Source organism: Elephas maximus, chromosome 5, assembly GCF_024166365.1.
Source record: "Elephas maximus indicus isolate mEleMax1 chromosome 5, mEleMax1 primary haplotype, whole genome shotgun sequence".
NCBI lineage: Eukaryota > Metazoa > Chordata > Mammalia > Proboscidea > Elephantidae > Elephas > Elephas maximus.
Genome location: NC_064823.1, coordinates 63,881,551 through 63,899,191, shown reverse-complemented (window position 1 = coordinate 63,899,191; position 17,641 = coordinate 63,881,551). Strand labels below are relative to the sequence as shown.

At 35.5% G+C, this 17,641-nt stretch overlaps 1 protein-coding gene across 5 annotated transcripts in view; it reads left to right on the top strand.

Annotated features, from left to right (window-relative positions):
• Window positions 1–17,641, top strand: part of CCSER1 (coiled-coil serine rich protein 1) — a 1,577,476-nt gene that overhangs the window by 1,085,411 nt on the left and 474,424 nt on the right. Inside the window, exons 11-13 of one of the 5 annotated variants that reach the window (XR_007517628.1) lie at window positions 2,102–2,263; window positions 3,967–4,073; window positions 10,414–10,656. The exons of 3 other annotated variants lie outside the window; for them this stretch is intronic. Coding sequence is in view for 1 of the 2 variants with exons in the window: in XM_049885717.1 (XP_049741674.1) it covers window positions 2,102–2,227 (126 nt within the window). In the remaining variant the exon portion in view is untranslated. Of the gene's footprint in view, window positions 1–2,101; window positions 2,264–3,966; window positions 4,216–10,413; window positions 10,657–17,641 lie in introns of those variants that run through there. One more of the 5 variants, XM_049885717.1, reaches the window with a different exon arrangement.

Genomic DNA, 17,641 nt, shown 5'->3' with positions numbered 1-17,641 from the left:
ATCTTGAAGCAGACAACAACCTTCTTTCATGCTTTATTCTAATTCAGTTATTCTCCTTTGAACTATCTTTCTTTCTCTACATACTACTAGATTTTAAAGAAAAGCAAACAACGTGTTTTTAAACTTCTTTGAACATATCTGATATGAGTTACATAAGCAAATAAAATATTACATGTAAGCAAAATCCTCTTAAAATAAATGTATAATTTTGTTTCTTCAGTGTTTTGAAAGGATTAAATGGGGTTAAAACTTGCTTATATTTCAATCAGTTTACCAAATTAGCATATATTTTCAAAAAATTTTTTAAATGTACTGCATCAGAATTTACACAGTAATCGCATCAAATGTGATATATAATCATGCATATCTTGGGAATAAATTTCCATTAAAACTAATTTGCTATTAAGCAACTGTTTTGAAGAAAGATAATATATTAAAAAAAAAAGTAACTGCTATTAAAAAGCCTATTTCATGACAATGTAATTATTAGTACTGTGGGGGGAGGCTTTTAATAAACTTTAGATAACAAAATTCCTATAATAAAAAGTAAAATTTACCCAGCACTAGAAATTTGTACATACTCTGCATTGAAAATAAATAGTGTATGAAAATTCACACTTATGGGGCAGATCAATTAAGCAGTGAATATTAAATTTACAAGAGGATTCTTTGCTTTAGAAGATATTTCTTACCTATCAAACTTCCTTAGTGTCTTTAGAAAACACCTATATGTTTTTTCACAGACATTTCAGAAATTTACCTGTTACATCACACAGGTGGCAATGTGTGGCTAAACAGTCCAGGGAGTCATCCAAGTGGATCTATTTTATAGTTTACAAATAAATAAGAATTAGAAAAAGGTGTACACTTTCCTCTTTAACCTATAAAAATGAGGGCTTCTGTATCTAATTGTAAAATAAAACAACTTGCCTACATGGATACATGCGCATACACACAAATCAAATTAATCTTGGCAGGAGAGTTAGCACCTTTTAAAGAACTGACTTCAATTTTACACCAGCAACAATCACAATGGACCTAAAGAAAATCTGGGTTTAAACCCAGACTGTATTAACTGTATCTTCTCCTTTTAAAAAAAGTTCCACTATGTTTTCATGGAAATTTTAGACAGTGATGAGGTTGAACATATATTCCAGCCACATATTTTGGTCAGAGAAGGAAAAAGCTACATGTAAATTAGAATGAGACATCTGTAGTTTTCCATCTAAAAATAAATTTTTTTGGTAAAAGGTTTTAAAACTACCTTGTACTACAAATTGTAACACAAATTCATTGTTATAAGATTAGGAAATATATATAAATAAAATGAAAAGAATAAAAAATTCTGCAAATGTTAATGTCCAAATATACCTCTGTTAACCTTCTGAGAGTAGGAGGCTACTGTATTTGTCTTTACTTTTTATGCAAGAAAATTTACAAATCGAAATGAGGAAACAAACCTATAATCCCAACACATGAGTCTGATTGAATTACTATTCATCTTTCAGTATTTTTCCTTCTATATTTTTTACTGTCTACCTAATTGTGTGTGTGTATGTATGGGAGAGGCTCATAATATTTGTATTTCTATATTTTTTCACTGACAGGAATTTCCAAAAGTGTTGGTTTCCACATTAAATTAAGCAAGATGTTTTAGTAGCTTATTTATAATAAAATAAATAATCATAAAAGTAAAATAAGGGAAAGCTTGCAAGCATGTAAGCATATGGCCCTAGAATAAGATGAACTGTGTGACATTCGATTTGCTAAGAGATAATCATAATTTGAATAGTACAATTGAAACTAAAGACATTTCACGTATTTAGCTATAGAATAGACAAAATGAAAATGGATATTTTCATATGACTTTTATTGAACAAAGACTGAATCGGTTGTGATTGTGCAAACATTCTCTAGAATATTTGGGTGTATCAGATATGCAGGGTGTATTTATTAACTTGGTAGTGCTGTGTAGCAAAGTACTTAAGATAACTATGGATGGTGATAAAGTAAAAGATAAACCTGGGATTGAAGGGCTTGTATGCAGAAACTCAAAGTGGCCAAGGTAGGTTTTTCAGGATCATTTTTCATTGTAAACCAGGAGGCAAATCGAATCACAAAAGCAACAATCTTTGGGAAGATACCTTATGACAAAGACCATTTATCCTCAGTTTGGAAAGAACTCTTCGTAATTGACTCAGCGCCTGCTTCTGCCATCATCACCTGAAAGCAACAAGTTAAACCACCTGTCATCTTATACAAGGTACAATCAGAGGGATATGATTGGCCAAAGAGCCCTAGTGCTTTAAAATTTGAATCTGCAAATAATCTACAAATCCTTATAATTCCTCTTTGAAATTACAAGGGCAGTGTATGGATAAAATAAGTCCAGGCAATATCTGAGAGAGAATTGAGAACTCCTGAAAAACATGAATTTAATCAGTTATACCATTCAGGACTGTGCTCCTTCCATTTCAAAACAGATTCCTGTAACTGTACTGACCATGTGCCAAATGATCGGCCTCCCCTCATTTCTCATTCTGCTGCAGGTGCATTTCCTCAGAAAGGCCATAAGCTTAAATATTATAATTCACACAGAGATCAATTTCTTTTGACGGCAAAGTGATGCAGGCAAAAATTTGCATTTGCAGTATGGTAATTTTTTAAAAAATTCTACAGATTGGAAATTTTGAATGCCCTTGATTCTTTTACTACCTTTTTTACTTGTCATTACTGAAAAAAACAAACAAACAAAATCAAAACAGCAAAGAAAAAAAGAAATTCTCAGTTCCTGTATTACAGTTATTTTTATTTCATAAAATTTGTTTAGTGGGTGTGGTTGCAGTCCAGTGTTTTTTTTTTTTTTTTAATTTCATAAAATTGCCTTGAAGTTAATATATCCCAACTCAGGGTAGTTTCTCTTCTGGGTGGTGACCATGGATGGATGACAAGTCATGGTTTATTAAAGAAGTAGACCAATTTATTTAGTTCAATCAAGAAAATAGTTACTGCATCCCTACTAAGTGTAAAGCATTGTTACAGGTGCAATGGAATATCGATGCACTGTGGATGTCAAAAACCATACTGCTTTTGGGCACAAATAAGGTCATATTGGTATTGGTGCTCACAGGCCCTCAATCCTTTTGAAGAGTCCCCCATAAAATATGTCAGGCAGATCTCGGGGATTCTGGTGTTCAACTCTAAGTTCCATTTGTTAGTCCTCCTGCTGTTTTCCTGCATACTACACTGGGCCTCAGCCATTTCTGTCATCATGGCTGTGCTGTAAGAATGCTGCCCTGCTCAGACCCCAACCTCTGCTTAATCTCAAAGTGGAAAAATCCCTCCAACAGAGGTTCTGCTTTGGCCCAAGCCAATAAATTTCCTCCTGAATTACTTCCTTCCATTTCTGACTATACTCTTACTTAAAAGGGTCAATAAAAATAACAAGTCAAATGTACTACATACTTTTGTAATTCTTAGAGCTTTCCTTCATCTCAAGTGCCAATTACTTACAATTCTATTCTCTCCTTCATCTTTAAAAAGAAAAACAAAAAAAATTGGCACATTTTGCAAAGATGTATAGGTGTAAACTCCAACACTTTATCAGTTACTTCCTGACTTTTCTTTAGGCAGGACTGAAACCACACCCACTAAACAAACAAAAATATACTTAACTAGATTAATGGGGAGATATTAGATATAAAAATAATGTGATTACTAACGGTAAAATGTGAGTAATTTGCTTTGGGGATAAAAATCGGAAATGATTGCTTCTGATACAATAGGCCAGATTAGGTTTGCAATTGAGGGAGCATTTAAATTGTGGGTGGAAGAATGATTCATACTTCAAGACATTTAGATGGGGGTAAGAGGGTGACAGGCATTGTTCACTGAGGTTGCAGTACAAAAGACATTGAGAAATGAAAGAACCTCTGACTCAAGATTTATAAATGTTCTCTGTTTCAGAAAGCTGAGAGAAAGTAGTCAAATGAAAATAGAAAGGTAGACTAGAGCCAGATCATGATGATTCCAGTTGGCTTGGATTCTACACCAAGCATGGTGAATTTTCTCAGGTAGGTAATTAGCAATAACATAGGAATTCTGGGATTAATGAATTTATGCTTCAAGTAACAGAAGACCTGACTGAAAGTAAAACTAGGACAGTTAATATCTCAGATGACAAGAAGGCTTAGAGATAGTGTGAATGCAAAGATGGTGAATTCTACTGTTCACTGAAAACACAACTTCAGTCTACTTCTCTGCAATTCTTTCCTCTTATTATTTCTGGATAGCTGAATTAATTTTACACATCAAAATCTCAATACTAAAACCTTTTTTTTTCTTCCAAGTTCTTTATTAAGAACTTTGCCTAGAAATTTTACATGGTAGACTCTTCCTCCTGTCTCAGTGCCCAAAATCCCTATATAAGCTCATTCAAAAAGTGGTAACTAATGTGGGGATGGATTTATCAATTCCTAGATGAATCATAGTTCCTAGACTACCCTAAAATTTGAGGCCACCTGATACCTGAACAAAATCAGGGCTTTATTATGAAGGATGAAATTGAGGAGAGGATAGATAACCAAGAAAGTGTGACAAAGGAATAAGAAGATAATAACAAGATGAAATCTACATTTTAGACACCAAAGTATGGAAATAGAGCTTAGAAAAACTTGGAGAGTATAGAGACTAGTAACAAAGACATCACAAGAGTGAACTGCAATAAAGATGTAAGAGAGAATGGGAACTTAAACTAAGGCATAGTGCCAGTATAAGAAAGCACAGAGACGGATGGGTTACAGAAGAATTTCAAAGGAAGCAAAGACATCATCAATGGCCTCTTGGACATGGAGATGAGGAAAAAGTAAGAGATAACCCTAGGTTTAGAAACTGAAGTTCAGTGAAATCATTAACTAATTTGAAAACAAGGAAAATGCAATGCAGAAAAAAGATTACTTAACATAGAAATGTGCTGATCTTTACCTTGAGAAAATAAGTGGAGAATCCAGTCTATTTCATCTAGGTGGAGAAATTTACCAAGAAACTGCACTTACTGAGAATTTTCAAGTTCTGGACATGACATTTTTTTTTGTCAGATTGAATTTCTTTTTTATCTGTATGTTGTCGTTTTCCAACACCTCTTCAAAAAATATTTTATGGGTATTTATTTTAACAAAGGTATTGGCCATATAAATAGAGTTCTGACTCTTCTCAGTTTTAAAACCCAGTATGGAATACTTATTATTAAAAAGCCAAACAAACAAAAACACTAAATTAGTATAAAGGGAATGCTAGCAGTGAGAAAATAATGTAGCTATATCCATGATTTTAAATGCAATTTCAATTGATTAAAAAAGTTAATCAGACCCTATATCCATAAACCAAAAAAGCCAAAACCCATTGTTGCCTAGTCAATTCCAACTCATGGCAACCCTATAGGACAGAGTAGAACTGCCCACAGAGTTTCCAAGGAGCACCTGGTGGATTTGAACTGCCAATCTTTTGGTTAGTAGCCAAGCTCCTAACCACTGTGGGGCTTCCTATATCCATGGGGTTGGAGAAAATTCTTTATAAAGAAGAAATTCCCCACGTCTTATTTTTATATCTTATTTTAAATACACAAATTACCAGGATCACTGCCTGTTTCAGTTGAGCCTTTATCAATGTGATCAGCCAACATTCATACCTTCCTACTTGAATTTATAAACTCTTCAACTTACCCCTAAATTTTATTCTATTCCCTACTGTATGCAGATAATAAAGGATAATGTTTAATAACTAAACAAGTTCCAACCTTAATCCTGGTGAAAATGACTCATCCTTTTCAATCCTAAAGATTTGTGGTGTGATCTGCCTTTTTCCCTCCCGTTCTCTGTGGTTTCATTTCTTCTTAGCCCGCATGGTCATTTCTCTTGTAGCCTTCCTTCTTTACATTGTAAAATATTTTATGTAGTTAAAAATATATGTGTTTGAGTTACCGTAAAATAAATTTATGTATTTAAATAATCTCAATTTATCTATACCTCTCTGATTCTTTCAATTTTTTGCCCGGTGTAGACTGAATAGCTTATAAAAAGCCTTGTGATTTGTGGGAGAAACAATTACTTATTGCACCACTATTGGAAATAAATAATTGTTTTACGTAGATTGCTAATGTTAATAATAACTACTTAAAGATCTGAATGTAAGATAAAATCTGGGGAAAAAGTTATCTATAATTTTTTTATTAGGACTATTAAGTTAAGATATTTATATTACTAATTTTCTTTCCATAACTCCATTTAAAACTTTGACGCATCATGAAAAGAGCTATAGACATTCATATACTATAGTTATAAAATCACATAATTCTTATGGATCTGTGTAGGTATGTATGTATGTTAGAGGAAGCAACGTTCTAGAAACACTTTCATTTTTTGTTCTGAAAAACAATACAGTCATGGTGAAATAACATTATCTAATATTCATTCATGGTCCCTGGGTGGCACAAGTGGTTTGTGCTCAACTACTAACCTAAGGATTGGTGGTTTGGACCCTCTCAGTGACACCATAGAAGAAAGGCCAGGCAATCTGATTCCATAAAGATTAGAGCCAAGAGAACCCTATGGAGCAGTTCTACTCTGTAACACATGGAGTAGCCACAAGCTAGAATCAACTTGATGGCAGTAGGTTTGGTTTTTGGCTTAATATACCATTCATATTCACTGTCCTCAAAATGTCTTTTGTAACTGTTTTTATTTAATTCCTTCAATATAGTATACAATTAAGAATGGTATCTGTCAAAATGGATGATTCTGGAGGGCATTGTGCTGAGTGAAGTAAGTCAATCACAAAAGGACAAATGCTGTTTAAGACCACTATTATAAAAGCACATGAAAAAGTTTCTACACAGAAAGAAATAATCTTTGATGGTTATGAGGGAAGGGAGAGGCGGGAAGGGAAAAACACAAACTAGATAGTAGATAAGTGGTAACTTTGGTGAAGGGTAAGACAGCACACAATACTGGGGGGAAGTCAGTACAACTTGACCAGGACGAAGCTATAGGAGTTTCATAGGCACATCCAAATGCCCTTAGAGACAGATCTCCTTGGCTGAGGTCAGGGGCCATGGTCTCAGGGGAAATCTATCTCAACTGGCATAACATAGTCTATAAAGACAGTGCTCTAAATCCGACTGTGGTGAGTAGTGATTGGGTTCTTAAAAGTCTGCGAATGGCCCTCTGAGATACATCTACTGGTTCCACCCCAGCTGGAGCAAAGGAGAATGAAGAAGACCAAAGATACAAGGGAAAAATTTGTCCAAAGGACTAACGGACCACAACTACCACAACCTCTACCAGACTGACCCCAGAACAACCAGACGGTGTGCCTGGTTACCACCACTGACTGTTCTGGCAGGGACACAATAGAGGGTCCTGGACAAAGTGGGAGAAAAATGTAGAACAAAATTAAAATTCAGAAAAATAAAACAAACTAGTCCTGCTGGTCTGACAGAGACTGGAGAAATCCTGAGAGTAAGGCCCCAGACACCCTTTTAACTCAATACTGAAGTCGCTCCTAAGGTTCACCCTTCAGCCAAAGATTAGACAGGTCTATAGGGTGAATAATAGCACACATGAGGGACATGCTTCATGGTTCAATCATGGATACGAAACCAATGGGTACACTAGCCCAAAAACAAAGACAAGAAGGCAGGAAAGAACAGGAAAACTGAACGAATGCAAACAGGGAACCTGGGGTGGAGATGGGGAGAGTGTTGACACATCGGGGAGTTGGCAACCAATATCACAAAACAATTTGTGTATTAACTGTTTAATAAGAAACTAAAAAAAAAAAAAAAGAATGATTTGTTATATCAGTTTCCATGGTACTTTAGTCACCCTTAATCTGGAAAAATCGCAACTCCTTTTTTGTTTTTTGTGATGTTAATACTTTTAAAGATCTATTTTTGTGTAGACTACCCTACAATATAGATTTATCATATAGTTTCCTCGCTGCTTCATTTGGGTTAAATATCTGTGACAAAAATACTACTTAGGTAATGTTGTACATTGCTTTTTTTTTTTTTTTTTTAATTAAGCAGCATTTAATGCCCTTATTCTTACGAGATATGTGCTGAATTATTTAAGTGTGGAGTGCCATGGCATCTGCAACTACTTTAGATAGCAAAAAAAAAAAAAAAAAAATCCATATATATACATATATATCAAATCTATGCCTGTGTATCTAGAGAGAGCATGAGAAAAAAGAGCATCAGAGACACAGAATAAGGGATAGGGCAGATGGGAAGAATTTGTGAATTTTGATGAAGAGTGTACCAATGGTCGTTGAACTAATCTTTCTGTAGGTTTGAAATATTTCAAAATAAAAAGCTGAGGAAAACAATGGGGTGGAATAGAGAAAGACTCAAGACATGGTGTTGATATGTTTGCTGGATATGTGGTCTCTGATTTCCTCTCCCTCAAGTTTAAAATGAAGATGATATTACCTAGTTTATATGTTGTTTTAAAGATTAAAGAAGGTAACAGTTACCAGAACTTTTCAAACTGAACTGCTAGGCAGAATACCAAAACACCCTCAGATTCTTATCTCAAACTGGAAACCCAGTGCTTTGTAATATCTTAAATATATTCCTGGAAAATGAATAAAGAATATGTTCATGATTTTATAAAATAATAGACGTTTACATTGACTTGTTCTATTAGAGAAATTAATTTTGCATAGTTAGACTGACCTTGGTGACTATAAATAATATGGAGTTCAGGGTGAGTAGTGCAGAGTTAATTAATTTAGGAAATCAATACAAACCACACAAATATAAGATGAAGAATTGTTATAAGGCACAAAAGGTCAAAGAAGGCACCAATGTAAATATGTGCATATGTCAGGACTGAATTTAAATTAGCGAAGAGGCACTGGGGTATGCAATTTCTAGTATTTCAGCACTAGGGTGCCATATCTGTACTCCAGACTGATTCACAATCATTCTGAAATTAAAATGAGATATGAAGAATATTTATATTCATTCTGTGGATAAAGTTTTATTGAGCGTTGTTTATTTTCTAAGCCTACTCCTAGAGTTGGAATATAAAACAAATAAGATGGATGTCCCTGCCTTCAAGGAGCTCACAGTCATGTGGAACAGATATATATAGTCTATTATAATTAAGTCTTCCTGGGGGTAACAACTGGATTTGGGGGATCATGTTGAAGAAGTGGAGTTCCTGATTGGTGCAAATAGTTAAGCACTCAGTAGTAAAAAGGTTGGTGCTTTGAATCTTCGAATCTAACCAGGTATGACTAGGGAGAAAAGCCTGGTAATTTGCTTCCTGAAGGTCGCAGCCATTTAAAACCCTATTGGGTACAGTTGTAATCTAACATGCATAGGGCTTCCATGAGTCAAAATCAACTTGATGGCAATTGGTTTGGTTTTTGGTTTGTTGGAGGAGCATCTAAGTATTTTTGAAGTATTGAGAATGTTTTGTGAAAGTGGTAATGTTTAAGCTGTGCCATAACTTTTAGTTCAGATAATTTCAAATGTAAGAAAAAAAATCCTATTCATGGTGATAAAATATATGACATGTTAGAGCCTTAAGACTCCTTTACCCTTAGTTTTTATGAGGTCTAGGTTAACAAGTAACAAGAAAATATATACTGTAATAATTTTCTTCTGAATAAACTTTAGATCCATGCTTCTTGGGAATAAAATCGTTGCTGCCTGATTTAGCGTGGCCTTTATCTGTGTTTGAAACAAATATACTAGGATTGAAACTTAAATACACTTTTTCAAGTAGTATATCAAAGATTCAAGAATCCTGAACATTATAATCCAATTAAACACTCTGTTCTTTAAAATCTATTGACTGTCTCTTCCTTTTCCTCATCTTATTTTCTATCTTCTATATTTTCTTCAAAAAAAAATTAATTCCTTTGTCTTTCTTTCCTATTCCTTCTTCTTCCCTTTCTGCCCATTCCTCTTTCTCTTCCTCTTCCCTTTCTTTGTCTCTCTTTCCCTTCTCTTCCTTCCCCTTCCTTTGCCTTTCTTTTCCTTCTTTTGAAGTAACCAGTACCAGTGTGATTTAAGGTGCTGAGGACAAAGAAGATTCAAGTTTGAAGATTTGGCCATGGTTGTGAGTGGGGCTAAAGAATGATAAGGATGAGAAAGTAGCCAATGGAGTAAGGAGCTTGGTTACATAGGAAATGAACGAACAAGTAAATCTATTAATCATAAAGGGCATCTGATTTCTTGCTATTAGAGAAGGGATTTACAAATAGTGAAAGCAGATTGACCCTTGGCTTGAACTTGAGGGAAAATAGAAAGATAGGTAAATGATAGGTAGATAAATAGAGATAGATGTGTATATGTATATCTGCTTAAATATGCACACATTATTTCCTAATTCTGTCTTTTAGACAGCCAAGAAGCAATGATATCCCAGAAGCAATGATTACATCAAGCAGCCAGATCTTTATGCTTAAAGACCATTCTCTCCTAAAAGACACCAAGTTCTTAAGAGTTATGGATGGTTCCAGGGCTGGAGCAATAAAAATTCAAGATGAACATGGATTATCTTGTTTTACAAGGCAGTACTAAAGATGATGGGTTGTTGTAAAACAAAATAAAATAAAAAGCAGTTTAAAGGGCCTTCACTGAACAAATTGGAGGATTAAAAAAATACAGATAATTATAGATGATAACTTATTGAATAAGCTCGAAATCTTTGCATCTATATAGCTATAAATAAATACTATATATAAACAAATGTTGGAAAAGAGCAAGCTCTTCTTACATAGAATGCCAACTAGTCAATGAAGAAGAATTGGTGAATTAGAAAATCAACATTTGGCAACCATCATCATAGTAATTCTTTCAGACAAAAATCATTAATGTATTCTAAAACCAGATGGTGGAGGTTTGTTGAGAACAGGATATTTGTGGAGTCTCAAAATAACCCCCCCCACCAAAATACTTTTTATTTACAAAGGAAAAAATTGTAACTTTGCAGTGATGTTTGAAGCCACCATCTTAACCAAGTAATCAAAAATTACTTAGTAAATTGACATGATTTTTGTAGTATTCTTGCTAAAAGTATAGAACCTGAAACTAATCATACACAAATATCAAATAAATTCAAACCAAGGAACATTCTGTAAACTCAGTGGCCACATTAAAAAAAAAAAAATCAAGGTCACAAAAGACAATGGGTGATTTAGGAACTATTCCAGGTTGAATGAGACTAAAGAGACAGAATGACAAAATGCTATGTGTGATGTTGGACTGGACCCTATGCCACAAGGGGAGGAGTCTAAAAGGGGATTATTGGGACAATGGTCAAAATTTGAATAATGCATATGTATAACAATGTCAATGCCCATGGAAACAGCAGTGAAGAAATGAAACATTTCATTGGGCAAATCTGCTGCAAAAGATCTCTTTAAAATATTAAAAAGCAAAGATGTCACTTTAAAGACTAAGTTGCACCTGACCCGAGCCATGGTGTTTTCAATATACATGTGAAAGCTGAACAATGAATAAGGAAGACCGAAGAAGAATTGATGCCTTTGAATTATGGTGTTGGTAAAGAATATTGAATATACCATACACTTGCAGAAGAATGAAGAAATCTGTCTTGGAAGAAGTACAGCCAGAATGCTCCTTAGTAGCAAGCATGGAAAGACTTTGTCTCACATACTTTGTGCATGTTATCAGGAGAGACCAGGACCTGAAGAAGGACATTATACTTGGTAGAGGGTCAGCGAAAAAGAGGAAGACCCTCAATGGGATGGATTGACGCAGCGGGTGCAACAATGAGCTCAGGCATAACAATAATTGTGAGGATGGCACAGTATCAGGCAATGTTTCATTCTGTTGTACATAGGGTCGCTATGAGTCGGAATGCACTCCACAGCACCTAACAACAACATGGATGGTAGTATTGTTTTTAATGTTAATTTGCTGCTTCAGAAGATTTTTCTGTTTATGTGGAATAGTATCCTTTTCACTTAGGAAATTCACACTAAAATTTTTAGATGTAATCTGCAACTTATATTCAAATGGTTCACTAAGAAATATCATGCACAGATACACAGACAGAGAGAGATGGAAGGAGGGAGGGAGGAAGGGAAAGGAGAAAGCAAAAGTGGTAAGATTCGCAAGTGGGGAACCTGGATGCTGGAGAAAAGGTTATTTGTTTTGCATCTTTTTTCTAAGTTTGCTTTTAAAAATAACCCATATCGAAAAATCCTTCTTCCAGCTTTTCTACCGGCCTTCTAGGTGTTCCTTCAAGTTCTCCATACAGCGTCTATCTTTCCCCTATTTGTGCTTGCTTATGTGTCTAATCTGCTTTTTTATAACTCAGAAGATTTAAGACACACCTTATCCTGATATAACTTCATTAGCATAACAAAAACCCGATTTCCAAATAGTATTAAATTCACAGCTATAGAGCTTAGGATTCGAGCAAGTATTTTGGGGGTGCGGGAGCACGCACTTCAATTTGTAACACTAACTATGCCCCATACCTTTACATTGAGATGCTTTGATTTTATAATTAAAAAAAAAATCAAAATTTGGTAGTGCTCCTAAAAACCTAAAAAGTTGACATTTAGTTCAAAAAATTCACTTTAAATGGTGAAAGTGCAAGTGTTGATAAAAATTATTTTTACACCTATTATATTTTCCTTATTGTATAAAATTCATAATTGACTTTTGTATTTGATGTTTAATACAATGTACTATAATTGTCGTTAGGATGTGTTTAGGAAGGGTTTCAATTCATCCCTGTGTTCTTGGAGAATTGATAGTACGACATTGCTAATTAAGATTGGTAACCGTTTGCTGGAATTTGTAACAGTTAACAAAACCTTTTCAACTTGGGATGTTTTATATTTTATCTGAATTGGTATTATTTTTTCACTCTGTAACCTGTGCCTCTTTGAATTTAAAATCTATTAAAACATGTTTTTTTCTATAACTTCCTATAATATATTGATTTCCTCTCAGTACTAACCAAATTTGCTTATAAAACCTCTTTTAACCATTTTCATGGAGTTCTGTGTTCCAAATATTGAGCAATAGGCCAGGAGACTTTGTCTTTTTAAAATTATTAATGACATTTAATCATACTATCTTTTCCTCCTTCTTCCCTCTCTCCTTTCCCCTTCCTTCTCCTCTTTTTCTCTCCTTTTTTCCCCTTCATTTCTTCCTTACTTTCATTTTCTCCCATCTTCCTTTATTTATGTCTAGAATTTTATAGTTACCATTTTTTTTGCTCTTTCATACCATTTATCCCTTTTGACATGAACAGAAATAATAGAGATATACTTAAAGACATCAAATAAAATATTGCTAATTCTAAAGGTATCAAATATTCACGGCTAATATCTAATCCTTTCTTACACATGTGTGGACACATGTGTATGTCTTTGTGTGTGTTCTTTTATGATCACTACGGAGCCCTGGTGGTGCAGTGGTTAAGTGAAGGGCTGTTAACTGAAGGATCCACGATTCCAACCCACCAGTTACTCATTGGGAGAAAGATGTGCCAGTCTATCCCATAAAGATTACAGCCTTGGAAACCATATGTGGCAGTTCTACTCAGTGCTATAGGGTCACTATGAGTCAGAATCGACTCAACAGTGATGAGTTTGGTTTTGGCTTGATCTTGGGATTCAAGGAAATGGAGATTAAATTTTATTTCTACCAAAAGATTTCCTACAAGTTATTTATTTTCTCCATATCTTAGTTTCTATAGTTTCAGAATATAGCTAATTAAATCTGTTCCTCTTTCACAAAATGTCCTTTCTTGTTATTTTGATGATTATAAACTTATAAAGGGTTTTGGTGACACAGTGGTTAAAGAACATGCCTGCTCTTAGCAGTTCAAATCCATCAGCCACTCTTTGGGCAGTTTTACTCGGTCCTTTAGAGTTGTTATGAGTTGGAATCAACTCAACAGCAGTGGGTATAAATTTATAAAACTATAGTTGGTTTTGGTTGTGAACAGAAGCATCAGGTCATTGGTTAGCTATATCTTGACTATATAAATTAATAAGATTAGAAACATGCAGTGTTGGAAATCACAAGTCCCAGGTATGGGATAATCCCGGTAACAGTCAAGAAGCCAAATTTTCAAAAGGCCTCCAAAACTTCAGAGTGAACATAATTAACAGTCTATGTGTTCAGTATGCTTTTCCCCATTAAATTGCCAATTAATGGAAGTGATACACAAGCAAGCTCACCAAGATCCAATAGCAGGTATCTGGTTAGTTGTCTCCCCCTTTTTTCTATCTAATTTACTAGGAACTGTTCTGACAAAAGCTTTTACTAACTTACTGAATAAGCTAAATGTAAATAAACAAAAATTGAGATGGCATGGTGATAGGCATTTTTACTTTGACACTATCAATATATTTTATTCTAAGTTTATTTTGATAAGGTATAAAATTAATTGAAGCTTATTTTAGGATGCGAGTATAAAATATCATTTGTGCTAAAATCTGTATGTTAAATCCTGAGTGGTCCTATTTTTAAAATTTTTTTCTTTCTTAAAGCAATATTTATAAAGCAGCAGTCTTGGAGTTGGAAAATATTTGGGAGAAGGGGTGATATGTGTAAATACTATACAAGAAATTTCTTTGTAAACATTTTGAAAACCCACCTGTTGTGTGGATAGGACCATAGGGAAAATGTCCTGGATAAAATAGACTTTAGACTATGTACAATTATGTGGGGGATGATCTTAGTGTTGTTAGTCCTCACTGAGTTGGCACCATCACTAAATATTGTGGAATCCTGCACCATCCTCACAATCATTGGTTTGTTTGACCCATTGTTTTAGCCACTGTGTCAATCCATTTCATGGGAAGATGTTAGGGAAAAGAACCAGAGATATAGATGAAATAGACTATGAGGCTAAATACAGCTATATATGGAAATGATCCTAGCACTATTTATTAATTGTCTATTTTGTCCTGAGCATTGTGCTAAATGCTTTTCTCAGAACAACGATTTGAGGAAGATTTATTCTCCTTAATTTGTAGAAAATTAGAAAGAGAGGCTTAAAGTTATTTTTTCTAAGTACTGTGCCTGAGATTTGGATTTTTCTTTTAGCATATATTGAGCAAAAGAAAAAGAAGACAAGAGGTAGCAGAATCCAGAGACGTATACAAATGTATCCATTTTAGTGAAATCTTAGCAGGAATGGACTGTTAGAGTTCTGAAGTATTCTGATTAATACGGACTTATCTTCCACCAGCAATATGCACGGCCAGTATCACAAAACTTTGAGGTAATATTTAAGAGCAAAGCCGATAAGCGAAATTTAGAAAGTTAAAGTTAGGAAAAGATGTTAAGCTAGACACTTACATAGTGCCTAATACAGATTTATAGAGGGCAAAAAGGCAATAATTAAAATTAAGGGCAAAACACAAAACCAAAACCATTCCCAAAGCCAATTCTTTAGACAAAGATTAGACTGGACTATATGACATAAAATGATACTTTTGAGGAGTGTGTCTCTTAGCTCAAGTAGATACATGAGACTAAATGTCTAGCTCCTGTCCAGAGGCAAGATAGAAGGCAGAAGGGGACAGGAGCTGATTGAATGCAAACGGGAAATCTGGGGTGGAAAGAAGGAGTGTGCTGTCACATTATAGGGAGAGCAACTAGGGTCACATAACAATGCGTTTCTCTTTTTGTACAAGAAACTAACTTGAACTTTAAACTTTATTTTAAAAGCACAATAAAAAAATGAAAAAAAATATAGAAATATCATAATAAATATGCCCAGGAGGTGAAGCCAAGATGGTGGATTGGACAGATGCTTCCGGTGGTCTCTCTTACAATAAAGACCCCAAAAAACAAGTGCATTGATTATATATGACAACGTAGGAGCCCTGAACATCAAAGGCAAACATCAGACTGAGTGGCAGGGGGAGGGAGAAATGGCTCACAAGCAGCAAGGAGTTGCCAGACCTGACCCAGAGGGAACCAGCACCCTGCAGGCCAAATCGGCTGACGAGCACGGTGAGGCAAGCAGTGGCATTCGGAACACATTTTCTACATTGGCAGAGATCAAGTGGCAGAGAGTCTGCTCAGCCCTCCCGAACCAGTGAGAGGCGGCCCTCAATTGGCAAAAGATAAGTACATGTGCCTAACCTACCACAGGGATCAAAAAACACCCTGTTTGGGAAGAACCTGCTCTGCACTGGGTCCCAGGACAGCCTCAGCAATGGCCGATTGCTGCTTCCCTTGGTCCCAAAGTGTGGCCCGTCATGCACCCTGAGCCATTCTTCCAGCCTGGGAGAGGGAGCAAATTAAAAAACAGGAAAAATAATCTGCCAGCTCCCCTAAGCCAGGAACTCAGAGCAGGTCCATCTCCTTTGCCTAGGCACAGGTATAAAGGGTTCACAGACTTTGAATGCCTTACATTGCTGCATAGACATGAGTGGACCCAATTTAACAACATAGCTACTCATTAGCACAGTACAGCAGGGTATATACCTGAAGCCAAGCTTCACTGTATTAGCTATATGGTGGAGTGGTGGGTTTGTAACATTTCACACCACTCTGTCCATTAAGCAAGATCCTCACCTACCCACATCAAGGGCCTGAGGACTGGTGACTCCACCCATACCACCTAGACACCTGCAAGAGGGGTCCAAGAATAACTGGTGCCTCCCAGTCCTTACAGCCAATAGCATTGGGTGTCCATAGTCCAGTTATAAAACCCACCCACCTGTGTACTCTAGGGAACAGGGACACACTTTCCTCCCAGACACTCAGGGGCATCCGTCAGCCTCCTGCCTTTCTCAGCGTGTGACCCCCTACTGCAGCCAGATACCTGTGACTACTACAATCACCACTGCCCATCTAGGACTGTAGGTAAGAGCCTGCAATACACACATGGTGACTGACTATCTGGACACCTGAGCTGAATCCATACAAGAAAAGTAAATGGTCTTCTGGGCTTACATACCTAACCACCTGGTGACAGGACATTAGAGCTTCAAACGTGCCAATAATCAAATTAGCTCACATGAGCAGCCTATTTGGGCATATCAAAACAGGAAGCTAGAGCACAGTAAGCAAACATAAAATAGATAAATATAACTTATTGATGGCTTGGAGACAACAGTCGATATCAAATTACAATAAAGAGGCAGACCATGATGGCTTCAGCAAGCTCCCAAAACAAAGATTCAAGAAATCTTCCAGAGGAAGAGAATTTCCTGGAATTACTGGAGGTAGAATACAAAAGATTAATATAAAAACTCTTCAAGAGATCAAGAAGGAGATCAGGCAAAATGTGCAACAAGCCAAGGAACACACAGACAAAGCAATACTGGAACTTAAGAAGATTATAGAAGACCACAGTGACGAATTTAACAGGCTAGAGGAATCCATAGCAAACAGAAATCCAGAAAATGAACAATAAAATTTCAGATCTAGACAACTCAATAGAAAGTCATAGGAGCATAACTGAGGCAATGGAAGTCAGAATTAGTGAGACTGAAGATAAAGCATTTGACACCAACTTATTTGAGGAAAAATCAAATTAAAGAATTAAAAAAAAAGAAACTCTAAGAATTATGGGTACTGTGTCAAGAGGAATAACCTATGAGTGATTGGAGCACCAGA